Below are 23,088 nucleotides of genomic sequence, written 5' to 3' on the forward strand. Positions count from 1 at the left end.
ACGTGTGTGTTTTCAGTTGCACTTCACATGTATGTACAGTTAAAGACCTCTAATCCTCAGGTATAGAGATCAGATGCCCAAAATAGATCTGATCGCATTAGGATTATTAGCCAAACTTACCTGAGCTTAGCAAAGTGAATGGAGGATAAAATAAAGAAAAACAGTCCTGCAAAGAAGAACTTGTTAGTAGAAAAATGATTAAATGTGTGCACAAAGGTAGTTAGGGAATGAAGTGAGATAGTATAAGCACAGGTCATGATAAATGTGAAAGAATATATTTATTTCTCGGTCAATTTACTTGACTGTTGAAATATATATGCTCTCTGAATGGTATCACCGGTGGTGTGTTTTTTATTCCTGTGCATGTTGTGGCCAATTTTCAATCTCCAATCTAGTAAAGATCCACAGTGTCTTGTTTTGGAGAAATACAGTAAACAAAATTCAAACTTTTGTTCTACATTTTGTTTTAGTGCCAGTTTAAACAATTTTCAAGTGAAATGTTTACTATGGCTGATAACTTTGCTTTTTGTAAAAGAGATTTCAGATCTCAGTTGAATTGCATATTGTCATGTCAGCATTGGTGCTTGTGTATTGGATTAGATTTTGGTTGAGGATGGAGAATATTTTCTTACTGAACTGTAAAGATCAGCATTATTTTGTATGAATCAGCTACCTGGCTGCCTTCCAAACGTCTCTGCTGTTACTGTCCATTATGTATTCATGCACACTGAGGAGCACATCACCAGAATGCCTTTTTGCACAAGCAAGCACATAACAGGTTGTAAAAATGTGCAGTTGTGCTTAAAAGATGATGGCCACGAATTACCGATGTTGTCCAAACTTTAGAAATTCTCCTTTTGTTTTCCTATCGCGCCTTCCCACTTTGTCATTCTTGTCTTACATGTGTCTCATCTCCATCACCTCTGCTTTGCTCCTCCTGCATCCGTGCCCTCTCCATCCCATCCTCCGTTAAGCTTGCAGTGTTCCCTCCTCCTTCCTGTCCAGCGGTGGTTCGATGATGCAGTGATTCATAGCTGCAGTAGGCGCTGCCTCACAGTCATGTGACCAAAGCCTGCCTGACAACATGGGTGGGGGGCAGCAACAACAGAGCTGGGCCTGGATTGTGTGCAGTCACGTGCACGTGCTCATCAGCATCCACCCTGCCATCTTTTCCTCACGAACACGGAGACGTTTCAGACCGCGCGCCTATCCTCTCATCCTTTTAAAATACGACATCAGCAGCGGATGCACTCCATTCCCAAACTCTCCATCACGCTGATTTGATCCAACATAACAAGAAATAATCTCAGCATTTTAGAGATGTGACTTTCTTAGATTGAATGCTTTACTTACAACCCTGCTTTTATCTTCATAGCTCCCTCAAGCCACTGTCTGTTATTATAACATCACCAAATCGTGCTTTATGAGGTTTTTTGTTCAGTTACACCAAAGACTCATTCACACCTTGCAAGACCTTATACCCCCTGAATATTGCATGTGCTTGGTCAGTGCAAAGAAGTATATGGATGTGAAAAAAGAAAAAGGATAAATGATGTTAAACATCCTTTGACAAATAAAATCTGAACAGTGTTGTTTCTTGCATCTTTGGTGCATCTGAATCAATATTTTGAAAAACCATATTTTCCTTCTGTCACAGCTGTAGATGGTCTTATTGTGTGTGCTCCTAGCAAAAAATTTTAAATTTGGTCTGTTTTTTCCTGCCCAGTAAGTTGGACTCATACAGATTGGATGAAGAGGATATGTTAATATCAATTCTATGTTGGGTTTATGTCTGGGCTTTGACTTGGCCATTCTAAAACATGAATATACTTTAATCTAAGCCATTCTTTCAGTTCAGTTTTGGTCTCGTCTGACCAAGAACACATTTTTCACATGCTTGCTGTGTTGGTTGTGACCATTTACAAACAGGGCCTCTTATGGCTTTTTTTCTTCAATGACTTTCTTCTTGCCACTCTCCCAATATAAACAAAGTAAAAGTTTGTCCCACTACACACTTGGCTGATTTTTATTTTCAAAGCCATCTATCCTTCCATTTTGCAATCATTTGCTTTTTTGATGTCAGCCTACCTCATATATTTACAATAAAGTTCATTGAAATTTGTGGTTATACCATGACAAAACACGAGTAAAAGACAGTAAAAGATGATAATCTTTTAGCAGTTCAAGGTCAGTGAATCTTCTTGTAAGTTCCTTGTTGCACTAAAAGAAAAAGGTTAGAATTGCCATCATAGTTGCAGGCTCTGACTTCCTTGTTGGATCATTATCATATTTTCCATTGCAGCAATGAGTAATGAAGCTCTTGTGTGTTGTTTATTCTCCGTGCAGGTGGAGCTGGGCAGGAAGCAGGAAGTGGTGGTTTACGACCAAAGTTCCAAAGAGACAGGGCACCTGTCCAAAGACGGCTTTGTGCACATCCTCATGGGAAAGTTGGAGGGTACCTTCCACAAAGTCTCCCTGCTCACCGGTAAACAAGACCATCTGCGCTATTGCTCTTTGTGAGTGTTGTCTGCTGAATGAGTGGGATGATGGTGAGGTGAGCGAAAGAAAGGTAGTTTTTATTGTCTAGAGAAATCTTCATGTTTGTGCACGTCTCCTGCTGAACAGGTGCAGCATTGTCATTGCTCAGTTTAGCCAGCAGATGTCACATTATGCCAGCTGTTCCTCTTTTTTTTAATGCTGCCTCACTGGTGTAAAGTTTGCAGGGTTTTTTTTAAATACGAGAGAGAAGATGAAGTAAAGCAGCATAACCTTCTAACGCAAAGCCTGTCTGATGTGTTTTGATATTTAAGCTTCACTGGAGCTGTCTCCTCACCCAGCATCACTGCAGGAATCTGAAAGCTTATTTCAGTCCTCTGGTCTGACTAGAAGCAGTTAGTATGCTGTCATAGTCTCCACTAATCGCAGAAGGCTCCTCATAATTAAGCTTTAATAAGCTTTCTGACTTAATATCCCCCCAATTGTGTTGGCTGCAGCCTTTTAAGGGAGAACATCACACACACATTCACTACCCGAGGCTTATGAATTTGTCCCAAATGTGCCAATGCAGAAAGGAGAGTGTAATCTGCCTCTGTCAGGAGGATTTGAAATGAGATGGGCAGAAACATACTGCTTCGGTAAATCTCTGCTCTGGTTTCCTCATCCCTATTCTCTTCATCCTCTCAATTTGCTCCTTCTGCTGGGAGATTAGTGCTTTTTTCATGAGTCATTCATGATTGCTGAGGATTGCCTCAAAGAACCCCAGGCTCTCAAAGTATTCTCTGCTTTTTGTGAGGGTGTGGAGGAATGGTCCAACCCTATATATAAATATATATAAAGTTGTCCTGTCAGCAACTCACACATCCTCCTCATTATCGCCACTGCTTATCCTTGCTTTTTTTTTTTACTTCAGTAAGAAAAAAAAAAGAGAGTCGCACCTTTTTTTATTTCTGTTGCCGCTTCTCTGCTGTTTCCACGACAACAAAGGCAGAAAATAGTCCCTAAGAAAAAAAAAAAAAAAAAAATCCCAGCCAATAGCGTTGGCTCTTGTTTGGGTGCTTGTATTATTGGGGTCAGTGGAGCTAGCAGCCAGTGTCTGTGCATACAAAATGTGTAGGTTTGCATTCGAGTGCTTTGGAGGAGGAAAAAAAAAAGAAAAAGAGATTGTTACATACAAGGTTGCTTTGTAACGTCACGTGGAAAAAGTGCTGCAGTAATGTTTATGTGTCAGGATGCGGCAGGGTTGTGAACGCTAGGAATAGGTAATGGAATCAGCTTACAAAATATTTTTGGAGACTTTATTGCTTGATGACTAAAAAAAGTGTATTTTGCTTTCTTTTAGTTCAAGAGCCTTAATGCCAAAATATCATACCAAGATTTTTTATTACAAAAACTCTCCAAATGTATGTTAATGTATAGACATTTAATCTTAACTTGTGTGTACTTCGCTAACTAGTTGTTGCTGCATGTAGTGATGACGTCTTCAAATGTCTTCCTGGTCCAGCTATATTGAACATTTGGTGACCTCTAGCTCTGTTTTACATTTCCTGCATTTTTCTGCTTGCTGTATCTGCAGAAAAGCATCGGAGAGGCAACCAGAAAGCTAAAATGTGAATAAATAAAGACAATTTTAATAATAATTTTGACTAGTGACCACTAGTGATTAGTGTTCACTAGTTAGGCCCACTCAAGCTGAAATGGTGCAACTATGGTCATCAGCTGATGTTTTTGTGCATCTCTTATAATCAAAACATTTAATTAAAGAAAATACGTCTGCACTAAACTATAGTCTCCATACCAATCAAATTCTGCCAGTTTTTGTTCTTGCAAATAATAAGTTGATTTTCTTCTGAAATTCAAACCCCGCCTTTAGTTCGCTAGATGATACAGTAATACAACAAAGTACATGACAAAATGGCGAAAAAGTGTCGCTGCAGTTCTAGCTTACACTCTGTTCTTCCTGACCCCTTCTTTGTTTGTCCTCGCCGCTCAGCTTGTGATTTATGGCACTAATATTTCCTCTGCTTGGTTCATAACTGATTGGTTTATCATTAACTTCACATGCACTCATTACACACTGACACGCAGCTTATACAGTAGCATTCAGTTTAAAGGAAAATTAAAATGACAAATGGTTAAACAACATCATTAGAATAAATTTTATTAGACTTATAGCTTTGGGTGGTTAACCCTTTCTACCATAAGTTTTTCTTTATTTATATTTACTGCTTACAAACAGTAGATTAGTTCATTTTCCAACTAGGTTACGTTATTGTTGATCATAAATCTGTCTTTTTATTGATTTGAAGCTCACTATTTATAAGGAGGATACATTTCAGAAACCAAGAGATGGCAGATGAACCCATAAATACAACCCAAGCATGTGTGTTTGTTACAAATCCAACCCAGTGGAATCAGTGACATCTACTGAGTCTGTCTCCATTCATAAAATAACCATATAAATAATCATCATTACAACTGTTTAAAATGACATACCGCTTCCCAAGTGAGGATGACGTTATGTGATCTTATCCCAGATTATCTCTTTGGGGGTTTTTTTGTTTTGTTTTGGTTTTTTGTTAAAGATAAATAATCCCGAGTCTGACTTGACTCTCGCTGTGTAATTAGTTTGAAATATGTATTTGCTCAGGATGTGGTCGTGGTGACAGTCGGAAAATGTTACAGTGTGCTTGTAAATCCAAGTGTGCTCAAGGGTTAAGCGTTTGTTTGAGCGCTTTATTGATTGTGTGAAAGTGTTGGTGAGAAAGCATGTCTCTCCCAGGACAGCTGTATTTTTACCACAGTGGTGATCTCACCCACAAGGACCTCTGGCTGATGAGTTTTGCGTTTTTTAGGGTTTTGTCTTTGCGTGTGTGTGTGTGTGTGTGTGTGTGTGTCTGAAGGGGGAGAGCTCCACTTTGTTTGGGCCAGCTGCCTCCCCAGTGGGTCTAAAGTTTGTATGTTTCCCACTGTACACTGCCAGACTGCGCAGAGCTTGGTGGTACGTTAAAGAACACCAACTGTGTAGCCTCGACATGCGTCCGGCCAATGTGAAGCATTTTGATGTCGGCATTCGGATCTCATGTTCTAGTTTCAGCGGATGAAATAAATAAAGAGTCCTAAAACAAAGAGAAGTGATGATAAAAATAACAATACATTTAAAGCACTGCTCATACCTTTTTTAGCAATTCACCGAAACCTTGACAGGTACAGACTATGAAACATAAAAAAAAACAAAAACAAATGCAGAGTGATGTAAAGATTCAGACCTGTCATTTAGCAAGAAATGAAGGTGTAAGAGTTTGCGGGTGGCGGTGCAGATGTGCAAGATTGTTCTAATCTTTCCCATCACCATCTGTCAGGGCTTTTTTAATGTGATTTTAATGTGATTACCATCACGGGGTCAAAAATCCGAAGAGCTAAAACGCGTTGTGAATCCACATCCGTATGGAGAACTGTTTGTGTTGTCAGTGAAGAACACAACCAGTTTTGCAGAGTAATAAAAGTATCAGTGGTTTACATAGAGGAAAACATAACCGCTGTTATCTGAAATGTAAGAGTTTTCCTATTTTTACTGGAATATTAGCAAATGCTAACAACAACTTGAAAGTGCGGCAAGCCTGACCAATCTGAGCAGAAGAGTTGCAGTAATGTTGAATCACTTAAATCCTCCTGTTCCTCTCTTGCTATTTTACGATAATAAGACAACTTTTTTATGTTTTGTTTTTATAATTCTTCATTTTACCAATCCTGATTTGTGATTAGGATCTATGTATGTTTTTTTTTTTTTCTTGTATACCATAGTTTACAGCCCAAAGCATAAATTTTCTTGTGGAAAAATAAACAAAGCAAAACAAATAAAAACCAATAGTAAAATAGAAGCACACATGAGGTCTCTCCAATAACAATGGTTATTGTTCTGTTCTGCATGACTTTGAGAACAGCGGTTGGGATGTTTGCTAACACACTACTTCAAAGGCCCAATATTGAGCAACACTAACATTGAAAAAGTTTACTTTTGTCTATGATTCATGAAAAGACTGCATGAAAACTGAGAGCCTGACACTAATACTGAAAGAGTTTCAGGAATTTCTGGTCGACACATAGAATGCATTCCTAAAGAAGTAGTTCAGCATAGTTTTCACTTTAGGGTAGTGCACACTTATGCAACCAGGAACTTGCAGAAGTTTGCTTTTTCTTGAATTGTGTAGGACATATGTCTTATTAAATGTGGAAACACTTTCTCATTTTTATGTAAGAAAAAGTCTAGCATTGTAACAGGGGTGTGTAGACTTTTTAAATGTGTTTTTCACAATAACAGCTGAAAAAAACCCCAATATTATCCAATGTCGTCCTGTTTGCTATCTTCTCTCATTTCCTTTGAACCTCTTGCTGCAAGGCAACAGTGCTACCAACTGAGCCACTGTGCAGCCTGTATTGCTTTATAATATATTTTTATATTTAATTATATAAAGTGTATGTATTTATTGATTTTACAGCATATGGCTCTCCCATCAGGCAGACAAATCTTGTCAAAAGTGTACAAACTACCACAGCACACTGACCTACTGCTGAGAGCTATTAGGAGATGAAAGGTTCTTTAACTCAAAAATCCACATCAGTGCTGTGCTGTGTGGGGCTTCAATGACATCAGCCTAAGGTGTGACTTCACAGACGGATGTACAAAGGTCAGTTCTGTTACATGTCATGTTGCCGCTCTGGTGTACCACTGGGTGGTGTCCTGTTTGTGTATCTTTGCATCTCTGTGTGTGTTCCTGTGTGTGTGTGCATCTGAGAGAAGCTGAGGAGGTGAGGTAATCATAGGAGGCAGAAACTCACAATGAAGCTGTTCACAGAGACATTCCAGGGAGCCACATAAGGAGGTCTTTTTGTGTCCCTGTGTGTATATGCATGTGTATCTTTCACTTTTCACCATGAATATGTGCATATGAAGTGGCGCGTGTGCACGCGGATGAGGCAATGTTTGAGAATACATGTGTCGGATTAAGAAAAAGCACAAATGAGAGCAGTCGAGGAGATGAGGTAATACTCCTCTTTACGTCTTTGAATGTGTGCACAAAAGCGTTCATCTGGCTACTTTTATGTGCATTCAGAGTATGGCCAGAGATCCTGTTTAATGAGACAAGGTTTCTTCTGTAGACATTGACGTGACATGACGCACAGAGAAGTGTGTTATTGTTCTTCATTCCTGCAGAATTTCTTCCAGGCCTGCATGCACCCCTGCAGAGTTGGATTTAAAATTCCTGTAGACATCTTTTAGTCACAGTCCTGATGAGAAGATTCAAACTAATGATCTTGTTCCTCAGATGCATTTCTTCATACCTTCTGTTTCACTGCTTGTGTGACTTAACTTCTGGACCTCCTTGCACCCCCACCCGTCAACACCTTGCTTTCTCTTCCATCCGAACCCTCTCTGTTACACTGTGGGGAGCTCCACAGATCAATGATTTCATAGAGAAGGAGCCAATGGTGCCATTAGGAGGTGAGCTCACCATCCTCGGGGAGATCTAACACATTATTCTCAATGATCTGGTGCACCTTTCCCATCTCTCTGTCCTCCCCTCCCCCACCCCCCTTGTCTTCCACCTCTGATCCCCTTCTCCTCCTCCTCTTCCTCCTTCCTCTCCTCTGTTTCATGGTGCTGAGAACAGAGCTCTATTTTTAGGCCCAGACTCCTGCGGTCATCACATCTGGCGCCAGTGGCCTCGATGCTCTCACCCTGGCCTCTAGATATACAAACACACACACACACATGCGCACGCCCGCACGCATGCATACACACACACACACACATCAGCCCCACCCCTATCCATAACAAGGGCCCGCAAAGGTCAAAGTATATGAGCTACAAAATACCTATGACATCACCTGGCTGCTCTGAGAAGTGTTACAGGCTCTGAGACGCCTTGGAGCTGAAGAGTGACATAATGCTGCTTTTTTGCACTCAGTGTGCAGGTATTCACTGAGCTCCATTTTCTTTTTAATTCTTGCCTCACAAACATCCCAATAAACCTGCAGATGCACTCACACCGAAACACGCAATCATGTATCGTCGGTTTTTCAGGGGGTGGTGATCTTAGTTTCATGCAACAGGGTTCAGAGATTCTGTCCCTCCACCCCCAACCTTTCATCAGTCTCATTGGTCTCACATGATAAGCTTGATGTCATCATTTGCTCCTTCTTTCCCTGAAAACTGGAGAATAAAACAGGCCTGTGTGTGCATGTACAAGCACCATATGATGTGTGTGTGGGCGTGCGCGCGTGTGTGTTGTGCGTGTGTGTTTATGTGAGCCATTGCCAAATGTTTCCACCATGACGTGATCTCGCTGCATTGCTTGCCTTTTGCTCTTCTTCTTCTCTTTCTGCTTCATCACACAGTCTTTCACTGGCTTAAACAGGCCTTGTACCAGGCAATCACATGGTAATATGTATGCAGGCACGCAAAGCAGGAGAGCTTTAGCTTTTTTTATTATTATTATTTCATGTAAATGAGCAACATGCTTTACAGTGGTAAAATGCTGATCTTATGTTCGGGTAGTCATCTTAAGTCCTACTGTAACTCTAAGGTCCTGGGGTTCTAAGAGATGAGTGTAAAAGTGACAAAAATATCACATCTTAAATGTCCAGCAGCAGTAGCTTTCTCTCTCCTCTTAGAAATGTAGCTGCCCTGTTGAATGAGTGAAGTGCCCTAAATACTTTGGATGTAATGCTTATACAGTCCATTCATGGTGCATACCTTCCTGCTTTTGAAATCTATCTAAAGGCCTTTTAAGCATCCTAACCCACCCCGTTCATGCATTTGTCCTACATGGAATATAAATAGTTTGTTTAAAGCGTTACTAGGTAGTGTCAACAGAAGCTGAGGCTGGACAGCTAAGCTAACCCGGGACCCTGGTCCACCCCATCAGCACCTCATAACTCAAACCTCCTCATGAGTGCGGGCCAAGTGCTCTGCTCTTTGTTTGCTGTACTGTGAGTGTACCGCTGCAGCCTTCCCGCTGATGCCTCTGACAAACATATGGAGTGGAAATTTCCAGAAGGAGCAAGAAAAAGGGAAAGGAGAAACTAACAATTATGCTGATTTATCCTACTCATTCCTGGCCTGCATCCACTGAATTCCTTTCATGCTGGGACTGCCCACGGCAGTTCCTCTCATACCGTCATTCCCTGGAACAATGGTGGATTCCTGTTTATCACCGTGCCGGTTTTGATGCACTTTATCTCTGGTATGCTGTTGCGCTGCTCATTTTGTTGTTGTTGTTTTAAGAGTTTTCATCTGAATTGCCTCACACATTTGTAAAGTCTTTCTCTTGGTAGGATTTTGAATTGATACACTTTAAATGTGTGTATTTTAATAAGCTATAAATAAAAATATAAAAACACTGGAAAATTAACAATACCTTGTTTAAAAACACACAGTGGTGGCTTTTGGTTGACTACATAGAACTTTTAGGGCTAATGCTCTGGATCTGTGGCTGTTTCCTAATGATTAGGAGAATATTTTCCATTGCAACAGCAGCAGGCTAATTTTGGAGTTCCAGGGAAGCCTAGAGCTCCAGGTTCAGGAACGCTGCACAGAGTTTTGTGATCATTCTTCATCCTCTGGTTATCTCCTCCTCTGCACATACACTTGTAAACACACAAAATGTCAGCCATACACAACAATGTACACACATTCATAGAAGAAAGCGGTCCAGCACAGAAAGGCCGCTTCCCCCAGTGTTGTGTAACCATTTCCTGTTTCTGATAAGGGAACATCAGGGCTCCCCGGGGTGAAAGGGAGACGCCTAGAGAGATCAGCATGTACAAACACAAATTTACATCTCGAGAATGTGCTTGTCTACATGCACTTAATTATTTTTCCGGACCGAACAGTGAAGCGCTGAAATTTCCCATCAAGCTCCAGGAAGGATTTACCAGTGATGTAGGCGTTGGCAGGCTGCACACACAGACAGCTTGTCCGGTTCCTTTCACTGCATCACGTCATTTCTTTTCTATTGTTCTTCTGTGGCTGACGGCATGATGTCACTGCCGTGCTGTGGATGTGACACATTTACACACATGTAAACTTGCACAGCTCCACACGCTCAAAGGTGGGGTCAGAAAAGCCAACCTTGGCCTGAAGTTCTGCAATATGAACCCATCTTTGTGGGGGGTTTTTTCAGAATTTGTCTGGTCCTGCAACTTACAGGCACGTGTGACTTGTATTTGTTGGTTATTTTTTCTTTTTTATGACGCATTTTATTGACTGATGCATATTATCCTCAGAGCAAGTTGTACTGTAGTCTGGAAAATATGGTAATTAGGACCAAATCCAGAGACTTTTATTCAAAACCAGACTTTACTATGCCATTATCTGCTTTTGATCAGTTTATTAAACTAGGTGATAGTTTTCAAAGAAAGAGTGACACAAATTCAGTTCTGACTTTGTGCAATAAAATATTGCAGGCTTGTTTAATTGTTGAGCAGGTGAAGAAAATCCCAATGTGAATTTTGCAACAAGTTTTTTTTTATGATGTTATTTGAAAGTCACACCATGTGAAAGATCATAATTGCTTTTTCTAATGTTGTGATCTATTTTTCTTCTTTTTTAATTCTAAATAAAAGAAGGTAAAAATATATTCTCAAAGTTATAAATGACAGAAATTTCCCACTTACATGTCTAAATTTTTTAGCTTTTATATTCGTAATGAGCTGAACATTTTGATACTTTAATGGTTAAATTAGCACAAAAGATTGCAGAAGTAGTTAAGATAACAAAAAAGTGTTCAGAAAAACAGTTTGCAGCAGGTGAATGCTTTAGAGCGTCAACACAATGTGCTGAATAAATTTAACAGACCGGTCAAACCATACATAGAAACACCCCAGTTCAGTCTGACACCGTTGTTTCTGGTGGTAAGACAGGTAGACAGGAGAGTAGAGGCGCCATCAGGGGACCAGATGGTATGGCTTTCTCTGCTGTGGGGACAATGTGTGTGTGTGTGTGTGTGTGGGGGGGGGGGGTGTGCACGTGTGTGTGTGAGTATGGCCGCCTGCTGTGCTGATAGGAGCTAATTAACACCCAACTGATCCGAGACCAGCCTGGCTGTCTGAAAATATCAGCAGCAAAGGTTCATTACACTGGTCTCCTGTCAGCTCCTTCCTCTGAGAGTAATTCTGCTATAATGTTGCTGCTGCTCAGGGCTCCTGTTCTGTCCAGGTTCAGATGATTATCAAAAAACTGGGCTTTGAAAATTATTTGCATTTCTGGAATTTAACTTGTATCCTATTAACTCTGGTTCCACCCATCCATCCATAGTTAAAATTGTGACCACTGTAAGTCATAAACCTGAAATAAATGTTTTGTATTTTTAAGAATCTAAGACTGACAACTCAGGGAATTTCAGTCTTTAAATGTAAGGTATTTTGACATTGAAAAACGTGGAGGAATCCTCACTACTGTACATGCGTGAGAAAGAGGGGAATGTGTGTTTTCACAACCTCAGTGCTTTCAAATGTACAAATAAAAGCCCTGTGCATTGCTGCTGGTTATTAGCATTTAGAATGAAACCTGTGCAGACAAACTCACCTCTGGGGAAATCAGGGCTGAGAGGAATGTGAACACATTTTTAATCTTTTCAATACTCCAGGCTAACGGACATGCTTCATGCAGATTTTATGCCTTTGTTTTACTCTCACACATCCACTGCTCAGTACATTTCAAACCTGTGCAAACAATTGTTCTCTTTTTATTAGTCTCAGCTAAAATAACTATAATAACACATAAAAAGGTGAACGTTTAATCTTGACCAAACCAAAAAAAAAAAGACTATACTGCCTGCTAGTGTTTCATATTAGTGCACAAAAGCTCCTATCTGTCTCCACACACAACTGCACACCCACAACACCCCCAACTGGGATTTTTAAGTACTTCATCTGGTTTATGAGGGCCCGTCTGGTTCTGAAAGCCCCCCTTGGTGCGTTTGATAGCTTATACCCGCTTCTGTTCTGTCTTTATGCGCCTGTGTGTGTGTGTGGGTGTGTGTGTGCGTGCGTGAATCTGAGTGTGTAAGCATATATCCGAGTGTAAACTAATTTATCTCCAGTGTGGCAGATTTACTGGTGCAGTAGCCTCGGGTGCAGCGCTCCTCCAGGGGGTTAAGTTGTTTGGAGGGCAGGGGGTCTGCTGTTTGACTGATGTGAGCGGGGCCTCCCCTCCAGGCCGGGCAGACATAGATGAAGTCACTGAATGCATGAGCACGCATATGGTGAAGTAGCGCGCTAGTGCTCCATTTATCTGTGCACACATATCCTGCGTGGTATTTACTGAACAGAAACACTTCGTTCTTCTTTAGCTTATTTGCAGGTTTTCAAGTCATTATCCTCCGTCAGATCAACCTTAGCAGAACACATGCAATTAAGTCTTGACAAAGCCTTTAAAGGAACAAAGAGGTGAAGATGGGAAAAAATATTTTAAGGTATCATTTATCTTTTCATTCTTAATATTTCATCCATTCATATATTCTTGCAAGTATTGATGTTTTCAAGTCCCGCTGACACCACTGAGATCTAAATCGTTATTTCTTCTACCACTTCCCCCACCTTCAATTGCTCCATCCATCCTTCCTCGTTCTCCCTTGGTGACTACCTCACCCCCCAGGCATGGCAGCTGTGTTCTCCTGAAGGCATTACATCACTGCAAGAGCAGCCTTGTTACTGATCCCCTGACAACCAGCACCATCAACACACACACACACACACACATATGCGTGCATGCACATACAAAAACACGTACACGTGCACGAGCAATTATGCTTGTATGTATTTGGAGTAAATATCTGCTCGCCCTTTGCCTGAACCCCTGCAGCAATGTCCTCCCCATCTTCCTCTCACCTTTGCACAGTCGAAACCTTTCCTCCTACCCCAGCACATGCACAATCTCGAGGCAAAACACACACATTAACTCATCACCCTAACCTGCCGGATCCAGGCAATGACGTCTTCCTTTGCTGCGATATCTTGACAGATGATCTGAGGTGTAGGATGACGCTCCTGTTGCTGCCTGTCTCAGTTGAAAGGAAAATGTTGGGACAGGCTTTGACAAAATATTTCAAGTGAAAAAAAAAAGTTGGCTCTTTATGAACTTTAACTGTTTTTACAAATAATACTTTCTGCTATATAGAAAAATGATGGATAAATGTCATCACTTTGAGGAAACACAGTTTGGTTTTTGCAGAGAACATGTTTTTCCTCCAAAGTTGTTGTTTTTTTTTCTTTATGGATTTAATTTTTTCGGATTTATCAATATGGTTCACAATGAAATAATTAAATCGCTTAATTTATATAGAAAAGCATGAGTTAAAAATGAATTAAATGGATTTCATGTGAACCTAAAAGAACAAATTGTGGCTCTAAAATGACGTGATCTCAATAAAATGTAATAATGTATTTAATAATATGAAGGAGGATTAATTCTTAACCAACAACTAACTTAATAATTTCTGAAATTTGTTCCTCTCTTTTAAATTTTTTTTCAGTCAGCCAAGCAGTGACACATCTTGCTAATTTTCCTCTCTAAAATAATTTCAGACACCTTTTCTGGTTTCAAGACCCCCTATAGCTTTCACAAACCATCTCACTTTGTATCTCATGCTTCCGTCTCACACTCCTCTCCATTGCTATCCATGTCTGTTTTGGCTGTTCTCGGTATGTGTATGTGGACGTAAACTGTGCGTCGTCCCAGTAACAAACCCCACAGCATAGAAGCAGGCTGTAAATCTAAGAGGGAGCCTCAGAGGAGGGGGTGTCCAGCACACCTATTTTTGTTGCAGCTTTGGACACATGTGCAGTAAATAAAAAAGTTTAAAAAAAAAGAAGCCTGGCTGTCATTTATAGCGTCTTGTCTGCAATCCTCTAATTAACACACCTACTATTCTGAGCCTTGTTACCCCACTGGGATCTGAAGAAGAACTCAAACATCTCGGAGCATTAAAGCCAGATCCGGAGACTGTTTTGTGTTGTTGTTGTTGTTGTTGTTAGCTTCCACTGTTGTTGAGAAAGCTGCTTTATCAGCTGGGGGCATGTGTGGAATCAAACTGAGATGACCGTCCACTGTGATTGCGGTGTAACCACCCTGGTTGACCACTGCGCTGTGCCAGTCGTCCCCCAGGCATTCGCAGATGGACAAAGTGTGCGTGTGTGTGGATGTCTCTGACACTCTGCATTTTTCACAAAGCTCATCATCAGCAAAGTGACCTATTTCCTCTTTCTCCCTCCCCAGCTGTTAAACAGAGGTTGACGTAAGACTGTGTTCTCACCCATATATGATCATTCAGGGGTTCACAGCGATGAGATGAGGTCACTCAGTGTGCAGCTTAAGCCCCCGTCACCCTCCAATACCTCCCCCAACTCACTTCACATCTTGCATGAGCTTGATTGCCTTTTAGTGAGGGACAAATTATTGAATTTACTGAACTTAACTGAATGATTGGAAGAGTATTTGACTATTTATAATGGGAAATTATTATTATTATTATTATTATTATTATTATTATTAGATATTTGTGATCACTTTTTAAGAAATTGATGATAGATAGACCTCAAGTATTCAGGTAGATTGAACATATCCCCATTTTGTCACATCAAAACTACAAACTACAAAAGTGTGTCATTAAGATTTTATGCGCCAGACCAACACAAAATATAAATGATCAAGAATCTTCCCAATTATTTCTAGAGTCTATTTGTTTTCAGTCCCTCTTACTTTGATATTGCAAAATGAAATCCACTGATACCCAGATGTTTGATTGAGAACATTAAGACCAAAGAACACAGCAGACAAGACAGAGCTGGGAGAAAAAATAAAAGCAGGGTTAGCATTGAACATCTCTCAGATCTAAAACCGTCCAATCCATCAGTCAAAGGTGGAAGGAGTATGGCAAGAAGAGCAAAACAACAAAGATGTACACATGCAACAGTATCATAATGTGGGATGCTTTTCTTCAGCTGATAGAGAGAAGCTGCTCATAATTACTGTATAGATTGATGTCTGGTGCAAATAATCTCCTTCCACCAGGACAGAAACCTTAGACATACAGCAGTGGCTCTAACATCAGGCTTTAGATGAGTGCGTTCTTGTGTTAGAATGTATAAAGTACATAAAGTCCTAACCTAAATCCAATTGAAGATTTGTGGCAAGACTTGAATCAGTCTGACAAAGCTGGGGCTATTCAACCGAGAAGAAAAGGCAAAAAAGAAAAAAAGAGACCTGTAAAAGAGAGTAAAAATGCATGCTGCGCTCAAACTGGAAATAAAATATAATCTTATTTATTTATTTTCCAAGATCCTGTGATCCATTCCCACTAGTTGCTTAGTTTAATCTTAACTCTTTTTTTCCACTATGAGACATTTAGCCTGTTTCTATGATTCCTTGGTAAAGTAGAGGAGTCTTCGACCTGTCTGCTCTTCTCATCGCCTGTTCTGTTCCATGATGTTTTGCTTCATGTCGACTGTACTTACCTTTACTGTCCTCTGCTCTGGAACATTAAACACAAACCAGAACAGGAAGCGTTTGTGAAGTCAAACAAATTACATCATCTTTAGAGAAAGATCAGATATCAACAAACAAAGGTGGTCTTAAATCAAACTTTAAACATGTCATTTACTGCTAAGCTACAGTAAGTTTAGTCAAGTCAACCTACTTATTCTTTTCTACAGTAACAGACAAGCATCTTTTACATTTTCTTTCAAATTAAATAATAGTCTTAAAAAATGGCTTCCTGCCTACAAAATGACAAACTTCAGCCAGTCGCTGTCCTATTTTCTTTGTAATTGGCCACCGAGATGTTAGGAAGCATTGCAGCTTTGCGTGTCTTATTTCATCTTAATATCTTCATCTCATCCTCCATCCCGCCCCGACAGAGACCAGCTCCATAACTAGGCCCCAGAGTTGGCCGCATATTTGCTGGCTGAGTAAGGAATGTGGTTACATGCCTTAGATATTAGCTATGACGGAGCGCTGGCTCCACGAGCGAGGGAGGAGGAGGAGAGGGTGCGAGCGGGGAGGGACAGAGGTTTGGTTGGAGTCTGAGCTCACGGCAAGTGAGCTCATTCAACCCCAGAGCTCGAAGAAGAGAGAGTGCAGCTCCGTCATCTTCCTCACAGAGAGAGTCATAGGAGGAGGAAGGCAGAGGGAGGAGTGGAAAGCATTGACGGAGCGAATGAGAGACAGGGGGAGTTGGAGCGGCACAACAATAGCAAGCTGCTCTTCTGGCTGTAGACGCTCAGACAGAGAGCGCTCAGAGGAACACACAGCCGCTCTGTGGAACCAGCTGCAGGCGGCTCACAGCTGGCGTTTACATACAGGCGTTACATTTTGTTTTTTTCTTTTTTTTCTTCTCGCTCTCATAGAGGCAAATAATCCTCACAAGACCAGAGAATTGCCTTTTATTGAGGCAGGAGCATTCTAGGAATTTTTGTGGTCCAGGGCATCAGGATTTTTGGCCATATGTTGACTTGACGAACGTCTCCACAGGCCACTTTGGACTATTTTTCATTGTCTTTGAAAGTCACTCAGTGGAGACTGGCGCAATTATTTAACCAGAGCGGAGTTTTCTGAACTTTTGATTTATAAACTCACCCTGACAAAGCACTTCTGTTTTTTCCCCCAGTATTTTTTATTTGTTTGTTGGCAAGGACTCTTTTTGTCTCCAACGGAGGGGGACACCTGGACATTTCTATCTGTGTGTGCGTTTAAGAAAGACTTTGTACTGGGGGGAATGCCTTTGGATGTTGTGATTGCCCCAGCAGAGGACTGCTTTTGGCCAGAGCTTCAGGAATCAGACATGAGGCTGAAGATCAGGGTTCGCCGGATGAAGCAGGGGAGAGAGCTTCGAGGTGTGTATCCACGTGGAGCATTAACAGCTGCAGTAGATGTGTATGTGTGTGTACAAGAAATAAGGAACAGCTACATGTACAGGATGAAGGCCTGTGTGTATGCATGAGTTGAGCTTTATGAGAGATGCACCTTTCAGGTATTCTGATGAATGCTGCAACTTAAAGATAGATGTGATGTGAATTTAAAGGATCTAAACTAGATCAGTGCAGGAACCAATGTGTCCTCACTGTGTGTTTAGAGACACAGAACAGGAAGAAGAAGTGGATGGAATCATGAAGATGAGAAGCAAAGAAGGGGAAGGAAAGGAGAAGCAGTAGGAAAAAAGACTGAGAGGGGGGAGACTGAGAGCCATGACCCGCAGTATGACATAGTGGTCACTAACTCTCACACTGTGGTCTCCGAGATGTTTGGGTCTTTCTCAACCTTCTGCTTTGCTGTTTCCTGTTTGCAGTCTCTCTTTCTGCAGGATGGCGTTTCAGGGAGATTATGTTATCGATATGTGCAGGGTGCACTGCAGGTGTTTAGCATAACACATTTTCACACAGAGCAATGAGGCAACGCAGAGCAAGGCTTCTGAGGGAAAAGCCTTCAACAAAGAATCCCGCACATTGCACTATAACGTCTTTTAGAAATGGTCTGATGCAGATTGTTCTTACACTTGCCACTGTTCTGCTATAGCACATCCTTCACCACCCAGCATAAAAAAGAAATCACACCTTTGCCATCATCAGATGAAAATAGCCCTGTGTGTCACAGGTACAGAAGCATGTTGGCACGTCTCTGTGAGAACTGGCTTGAGCATGCAGACTAAATTATGGGAGAGTTTATGGGCCTATAATGCAATAACATGGCGCTGCTGAAACAGCAGGTGATCAAAGTGACACGTCCTCGTTATCTGCACAGCCAGATAGAGGAACAATAAAAAGTTTAACCGTCAGCAGGTGTGGCGATGTGATAATCATAAAGCTGACACCATGCATGACAGGCGATGATCTCACCCTCTTAGTTCATCAGTATTCTGTCTGTTGGCCTATTTCTGACCAAAAACACACACACACTCCTGCTTCTTTTCTGGCTGCAGTAAAGCCTTTGTGAAGCTGAGAGGGACATGTGTGCAATGATGTCATGTTGGGAGGCTGAGCGGGAGGGAGGGGGGTTACATTGAAATGCTAATGTCCCCTCATAGTGGAGGGGACAGCTGGAGGGCCACAGAGGAATGGCGTAATGTCTCCCCTCATATGAACCACAGGGGAAAAGCAACAGAGGGGTGCAGGGTGGTCATTCACCCAAATCAATGCCCCCCGGGCTGTTGGGGTGTGTGTGCGTGTGTGTGTGTACGGAGCTCATTTTCCCCATTAAAAGACAGGGTAAAAAAAACTAAGTGAAATCTACACAAAAGCTAAGATCAGATTGTATTGACAGGGCAGTCAGTGATGTAACAGTGGAAATCCCATTCCAGGCAGGTGCTGCATGCAATTCTGGTCAGAATCATGATATATTTGGGTATTTATTTGAAATGATAATGACATTTGCAACAAAAGGTTTTGAATAAATGAATTGAAGCTCTTTTTGACTCTAAATCGATCCCTTGCTGCTTTAGTTGTTCAGAGCTCTTGCAAAAATAAATCCTGATCTAAAAATAAAAGGAACTCATTATCAAGAGAGTTTACTTCACTGTATCAGTGATGAAGTGAGCAACATTTTATTTTTCTGACCTGCAAAAGCAATTTTAGCTAATTCAGATCTAACGTCAGAAGATCTATAGCAGAAAAAGATGTAAGTACATTTTTCAACATATTTTTTCTAGCCTTCCTGCCTTGTAGCTGTAAATAACAATTTATATTAGGAGGATGGTAAAAGAAATATGAGGAAGCAGTTGCTGTATACACGGCGTTGCTATTTTGAAAGAAGACAAAATGCTTACAGCGTAAATATTTTAGCCTTCTATAGCTTCTTATTTTAGGGATTTATATAGTGACAACAGCTAGTGTAACCAAAAACAGCAGTCTGCATAAATTACCTTGAGATTGCTGACCCTTACCCTAACTCTGACAAGCTATGCAGCCTTCCCGCTATCCGCTGAAGTGTTGCTCTCTCTCGCTGTCACACAGGATGAACGAATCACATAGATCTCTTTTAATGTGGTAGAAAATATACTTTCCTTTTAGAAACTTTTTTACAGCTTCCTTTTATTTCTTCTGACTTTATTTGTGAACACTTAACACTAATATCTAGCTTTTAGTCTTCTGCCCACAGTAAAAACTGAACACAGAATAGCACAAGCACCAGAGAAAGATGTGTTTTTTGAGTTTCCATTCGACCAGTCACCAGTGTGTCACCAGTGTGACAGTGTGACCTGATCAACCTGAAAAAAGGTGTACTATACTAATCAATACCCAGTTTCTTGATTTAACAACAGTGTGTATTGATTATCTAATCACATACAGAGAACAGTCTCATTAGATTTTTTTTTAGCATGTTAATAAATAATGGGATAATTGTCTTCTAATTTCATGTCAATTTAACTTTATAGCTCCATCTACTTTAAAACTAAGACATAGCAATGAGGCCTAAGAAATAGATGATTTACTTCTTTTTTTTTACATTTACAGTCATGCCAATATCTATTGTCTCTTGTCCTGGATGTCGGGGGTAGAACTGAAGAGTAAGTGTTTATTAGAAAGATAATTTCACAGAAGTGACAAGGAACAAACAAAGAAGCCCTGGGTTCTTGGCTCCAACAGAGGAAGAAAGTTAAATAATCAGTTGCATAAATGATGAAGTGGGCAGAGAGGAACGGAAAAAGGATGCCGATGGCGACACAGTGCCCTCTTTCCTGCTTGTGTGTTTTCCTTCTTGCCAGAACATTTCTTACTTTTTCTTTTTTTTTTTTTTTAAACAGTGTGTGTTTAGAACTTGGTTAGTCACATCCTGTCCGGGGTACATTTTCATGACTCCAGCGTGACAACTTTTTCTTCTCGAACAGAGAACACTTGTGTTCGTTTTCTAAATGTGCCGTTGATTTATTTTTGCCTCTCAGCGTGTTGCTGCGTTCAGTGCAGCAAGATGTCAGTTTTCCTCAGCATCACGCTGCATTATGGGTGAACTCATCTCTCTCTGTTTGACTTTTGATGTCATCCCCATGGACAGGGTTTTTTCTATGACTTCATTGTGAGTGTACTGTTTGTTTGGATTGGACTGAACACATCATTCACATGTGGGGACTGTTTAGCCATCTCTCTGGACTTTTTGGGTATCATCATGTCCTTTTCTGTGTTATTTTTTTTCATCCTGGCAACAGTCAGAAGGACAAGTTAAGCCAGCTGTCATCAACATCTCTGCCCTCCTTCATCGTCATGGCAGCCTTAAGTAGAGTCTGTTCAGGTGACGAAGTGCCAATAGCATGCTATCTCCTCTGTGACTAACGTCCATTAGTGGCAGCAGTGTAAATCTTTGACCACAGGAAGGTGTTTTGTAGTTGACGTAATCCCTCTGTAATGTAATCGCTCCTAAAAAAGCAGCCGAGCGGACCCATTCTGGCTCCTTATCTCTGACTCCAATCTTCCTTCATGCCAGTAACCCCTTACTCACTCCCTCAGTAGCACGCTCTGCTCTTTAAATGTTAATTTAACACATCTTGGTCCGCTGCAGTAATTATTTATCCAGATCAAAGAGTGCAAATGCACACACACACTTTCTCCTCATCCACTCACTATGTGGAACATCCTGTCCACAAACCTTCTAACAATTCTCTAACAATGTCTGGACACACAGAGGGAAATGGTTGCTGTCTGACGTAAGGCGTTTTTTTTCCCTGTTGATTTATCGGCCTGCAGGAAAGTAGCATTTCCTCAAACCTCTACATTAGATTCTATTTATTTCTCTATGTATATATGTTCTGTGTCAGAGGTTCTCTGGGAAAAGGTAAACCAGGAAGGAGCTCTTCAAAAAGCATTTCCTCTTTCTGTTTTATCAATTAGAGGGAGGCACTCTGCTACAGGGAGGCCTAAGGCAAATATCTCAACAAATATAGGCTTGTTCTAGCATGACAGGCCTCCCTCAGAGTTTACATTAACTTTTTCCACCTAAATCGTTATCTGATCATTCTTTCTGCATCCATCCATCTCTGCGCTCCACCCCCTCTGCCGAGGAAAGCACTGATGTCATCGCTCTGCCGGTTGCCATTAATAGCTGGAAACAGACAGCCCTTCTTCACTTTCCTCTTAAAGGCACAGTGCACCCCGAGCAGCACTGGGTCATGATTGTTTCACGCAGTCCTAATGTGAATATTTATTATTGATGTTGGAGGACATTTCATACTTTTTTTGGAGATTGCATTGGCCTTGATATCTCTACATCTGGCTTACAATCAGATCTGCTTGGACAGAGTTATGTGTGCTTCTTCTGAGCAGTGATGTCATGTCTCATTCACGCTCGCTCTGTGATCATTTGTGTGCATGTGTTTAGCGCTCGCTCTACCTCCCAGATTGGGTCAGGCAGGGCTGAACGTAGATTAGGTTCTAATCTCCTTCTCTGGGGCTCAAAGTTTTCCTTGAAGCTCTCCATTTTCCTTTTCCGCACTCTGCACCCACTCCTCAACACACACTCCACTAAGCCCTCACCCTGTTTCCTACCCTGTAGTTATACAACCACACTGCTGCAGAGTAATTATGATTATTATGGGGATATGTGTGCATGCATGCGTGCGTGCATTAGGTGGAATAACTATTAAAGCAAGTGAGAGTGAATTTTGAGCATATGTTGAAAACCACATCGTGATCTCCATGTGCTAACATGTGTGGGGGGGGTGTGTGTGCGTGTAGGGGTGTGTGTGTGGGTGTCAGTGGGATGTTTCTGGGCCTCTGTCCTGGCCCTGCACCTGTGGCCTCTCTCATTCCCTCAGCCTGACGCAATGCACTGCTACAGGACATGAGCTCATGCAGGAAACAGAGCCACACACATACACATATGCCAAAAGTGGAGCCGCCTGCCTCTTAAAGGGCCAGACGTGCATTCCTGGCCGCCCAGCAGTTAACCCAACTTGCACACAGAAGCACAGAGAGCCTCCTTTCTTTCGCTTCTGTTTCACTAAGCAGGACCCAGACATTGTAGCCCAGATTCAGCCTCCAAGTGTCTATTGAACGTGTGTCCACGGCGCTAATGGTGACAAAAATGGAGTTTCCACTGTGGTATGCGGTTGTTCAGTGGAAAATCATTAGTGCACCTAACTGGTTTTTGCCTTCTCTGTCTCTGCAGGAGGTTTCGCAGCTTTTTCCTCCTGTTTCCCCGGCCTGTGCGAGGGGAAGCCTGCCACTGCGCTCCCAATGAGCTTGTCCCAGCCCTGTTTACCTGTGGCAAATGTAGGACCAACTCGCATCCTGCCACACCTCTACCTGGGTTCACAGAAAGACGTTCTCAACAAGGTGAGATTTAATCACCAATTTTGAGGATAAGACTGGCAGCGTAATCTACCATGCATAACCCCAAACCTGTTTTTGCCAATCCCTTTAGGATTTGATGTCTCAGAATGGCATCACTTATGTCCTGAATGCCAGCAACACCTGTCCCAAACCGGACTTCATCAGTGAGAGCCATTTCATGCGCATCCCAGTGAACGACAATTACTGCGAAAAACTGCTGCCCTGGCTGGACAAAACAAATGAGTTTATAGGTAGGAGACCTCAGTACATTTGAGC

The 23,088-nt window shown here is 41.5% G+C and overlaps 1 protein-coding gene across 1 annotated transcript in view; it reads left to right on the forward strand.

Moving 5' to 3' along the window:
- Positions 1–23,088, forward strand: part of dusp8a (dual specificity phosphatase 8a) — a 45,995-nt gene that overhangs the window by 17,088 nt on the left and 5,819 nt on the right. The window contains 3 exon segments of the mRNA XM_032585433.1: positions 2,347–2,485; positions 22,649–22,815; positions 22,904–23,063. Coding sequence (XP_032441324.1) covers positions 2,347–2,485; positions 22,649–22,815; positions 22,904–23,063 — 466 coding nt within the window.

This window comes from Xiphophorus hellerii, chromosome 2 (genome assembly GCF_003331165.1).
Source record: "Xiphophorus hellerii strain 12219 chromosome 2, Xiphophorus_hellerii-4.1, whole genome shotgun sequence".
Lineage (NCBI taxonomy): Eukaryota > Metazoa > Chordata > Actinopteri > Cyprinodontiformes > Poeciliidae > Xiphophorus > Xiphophorus hellerii.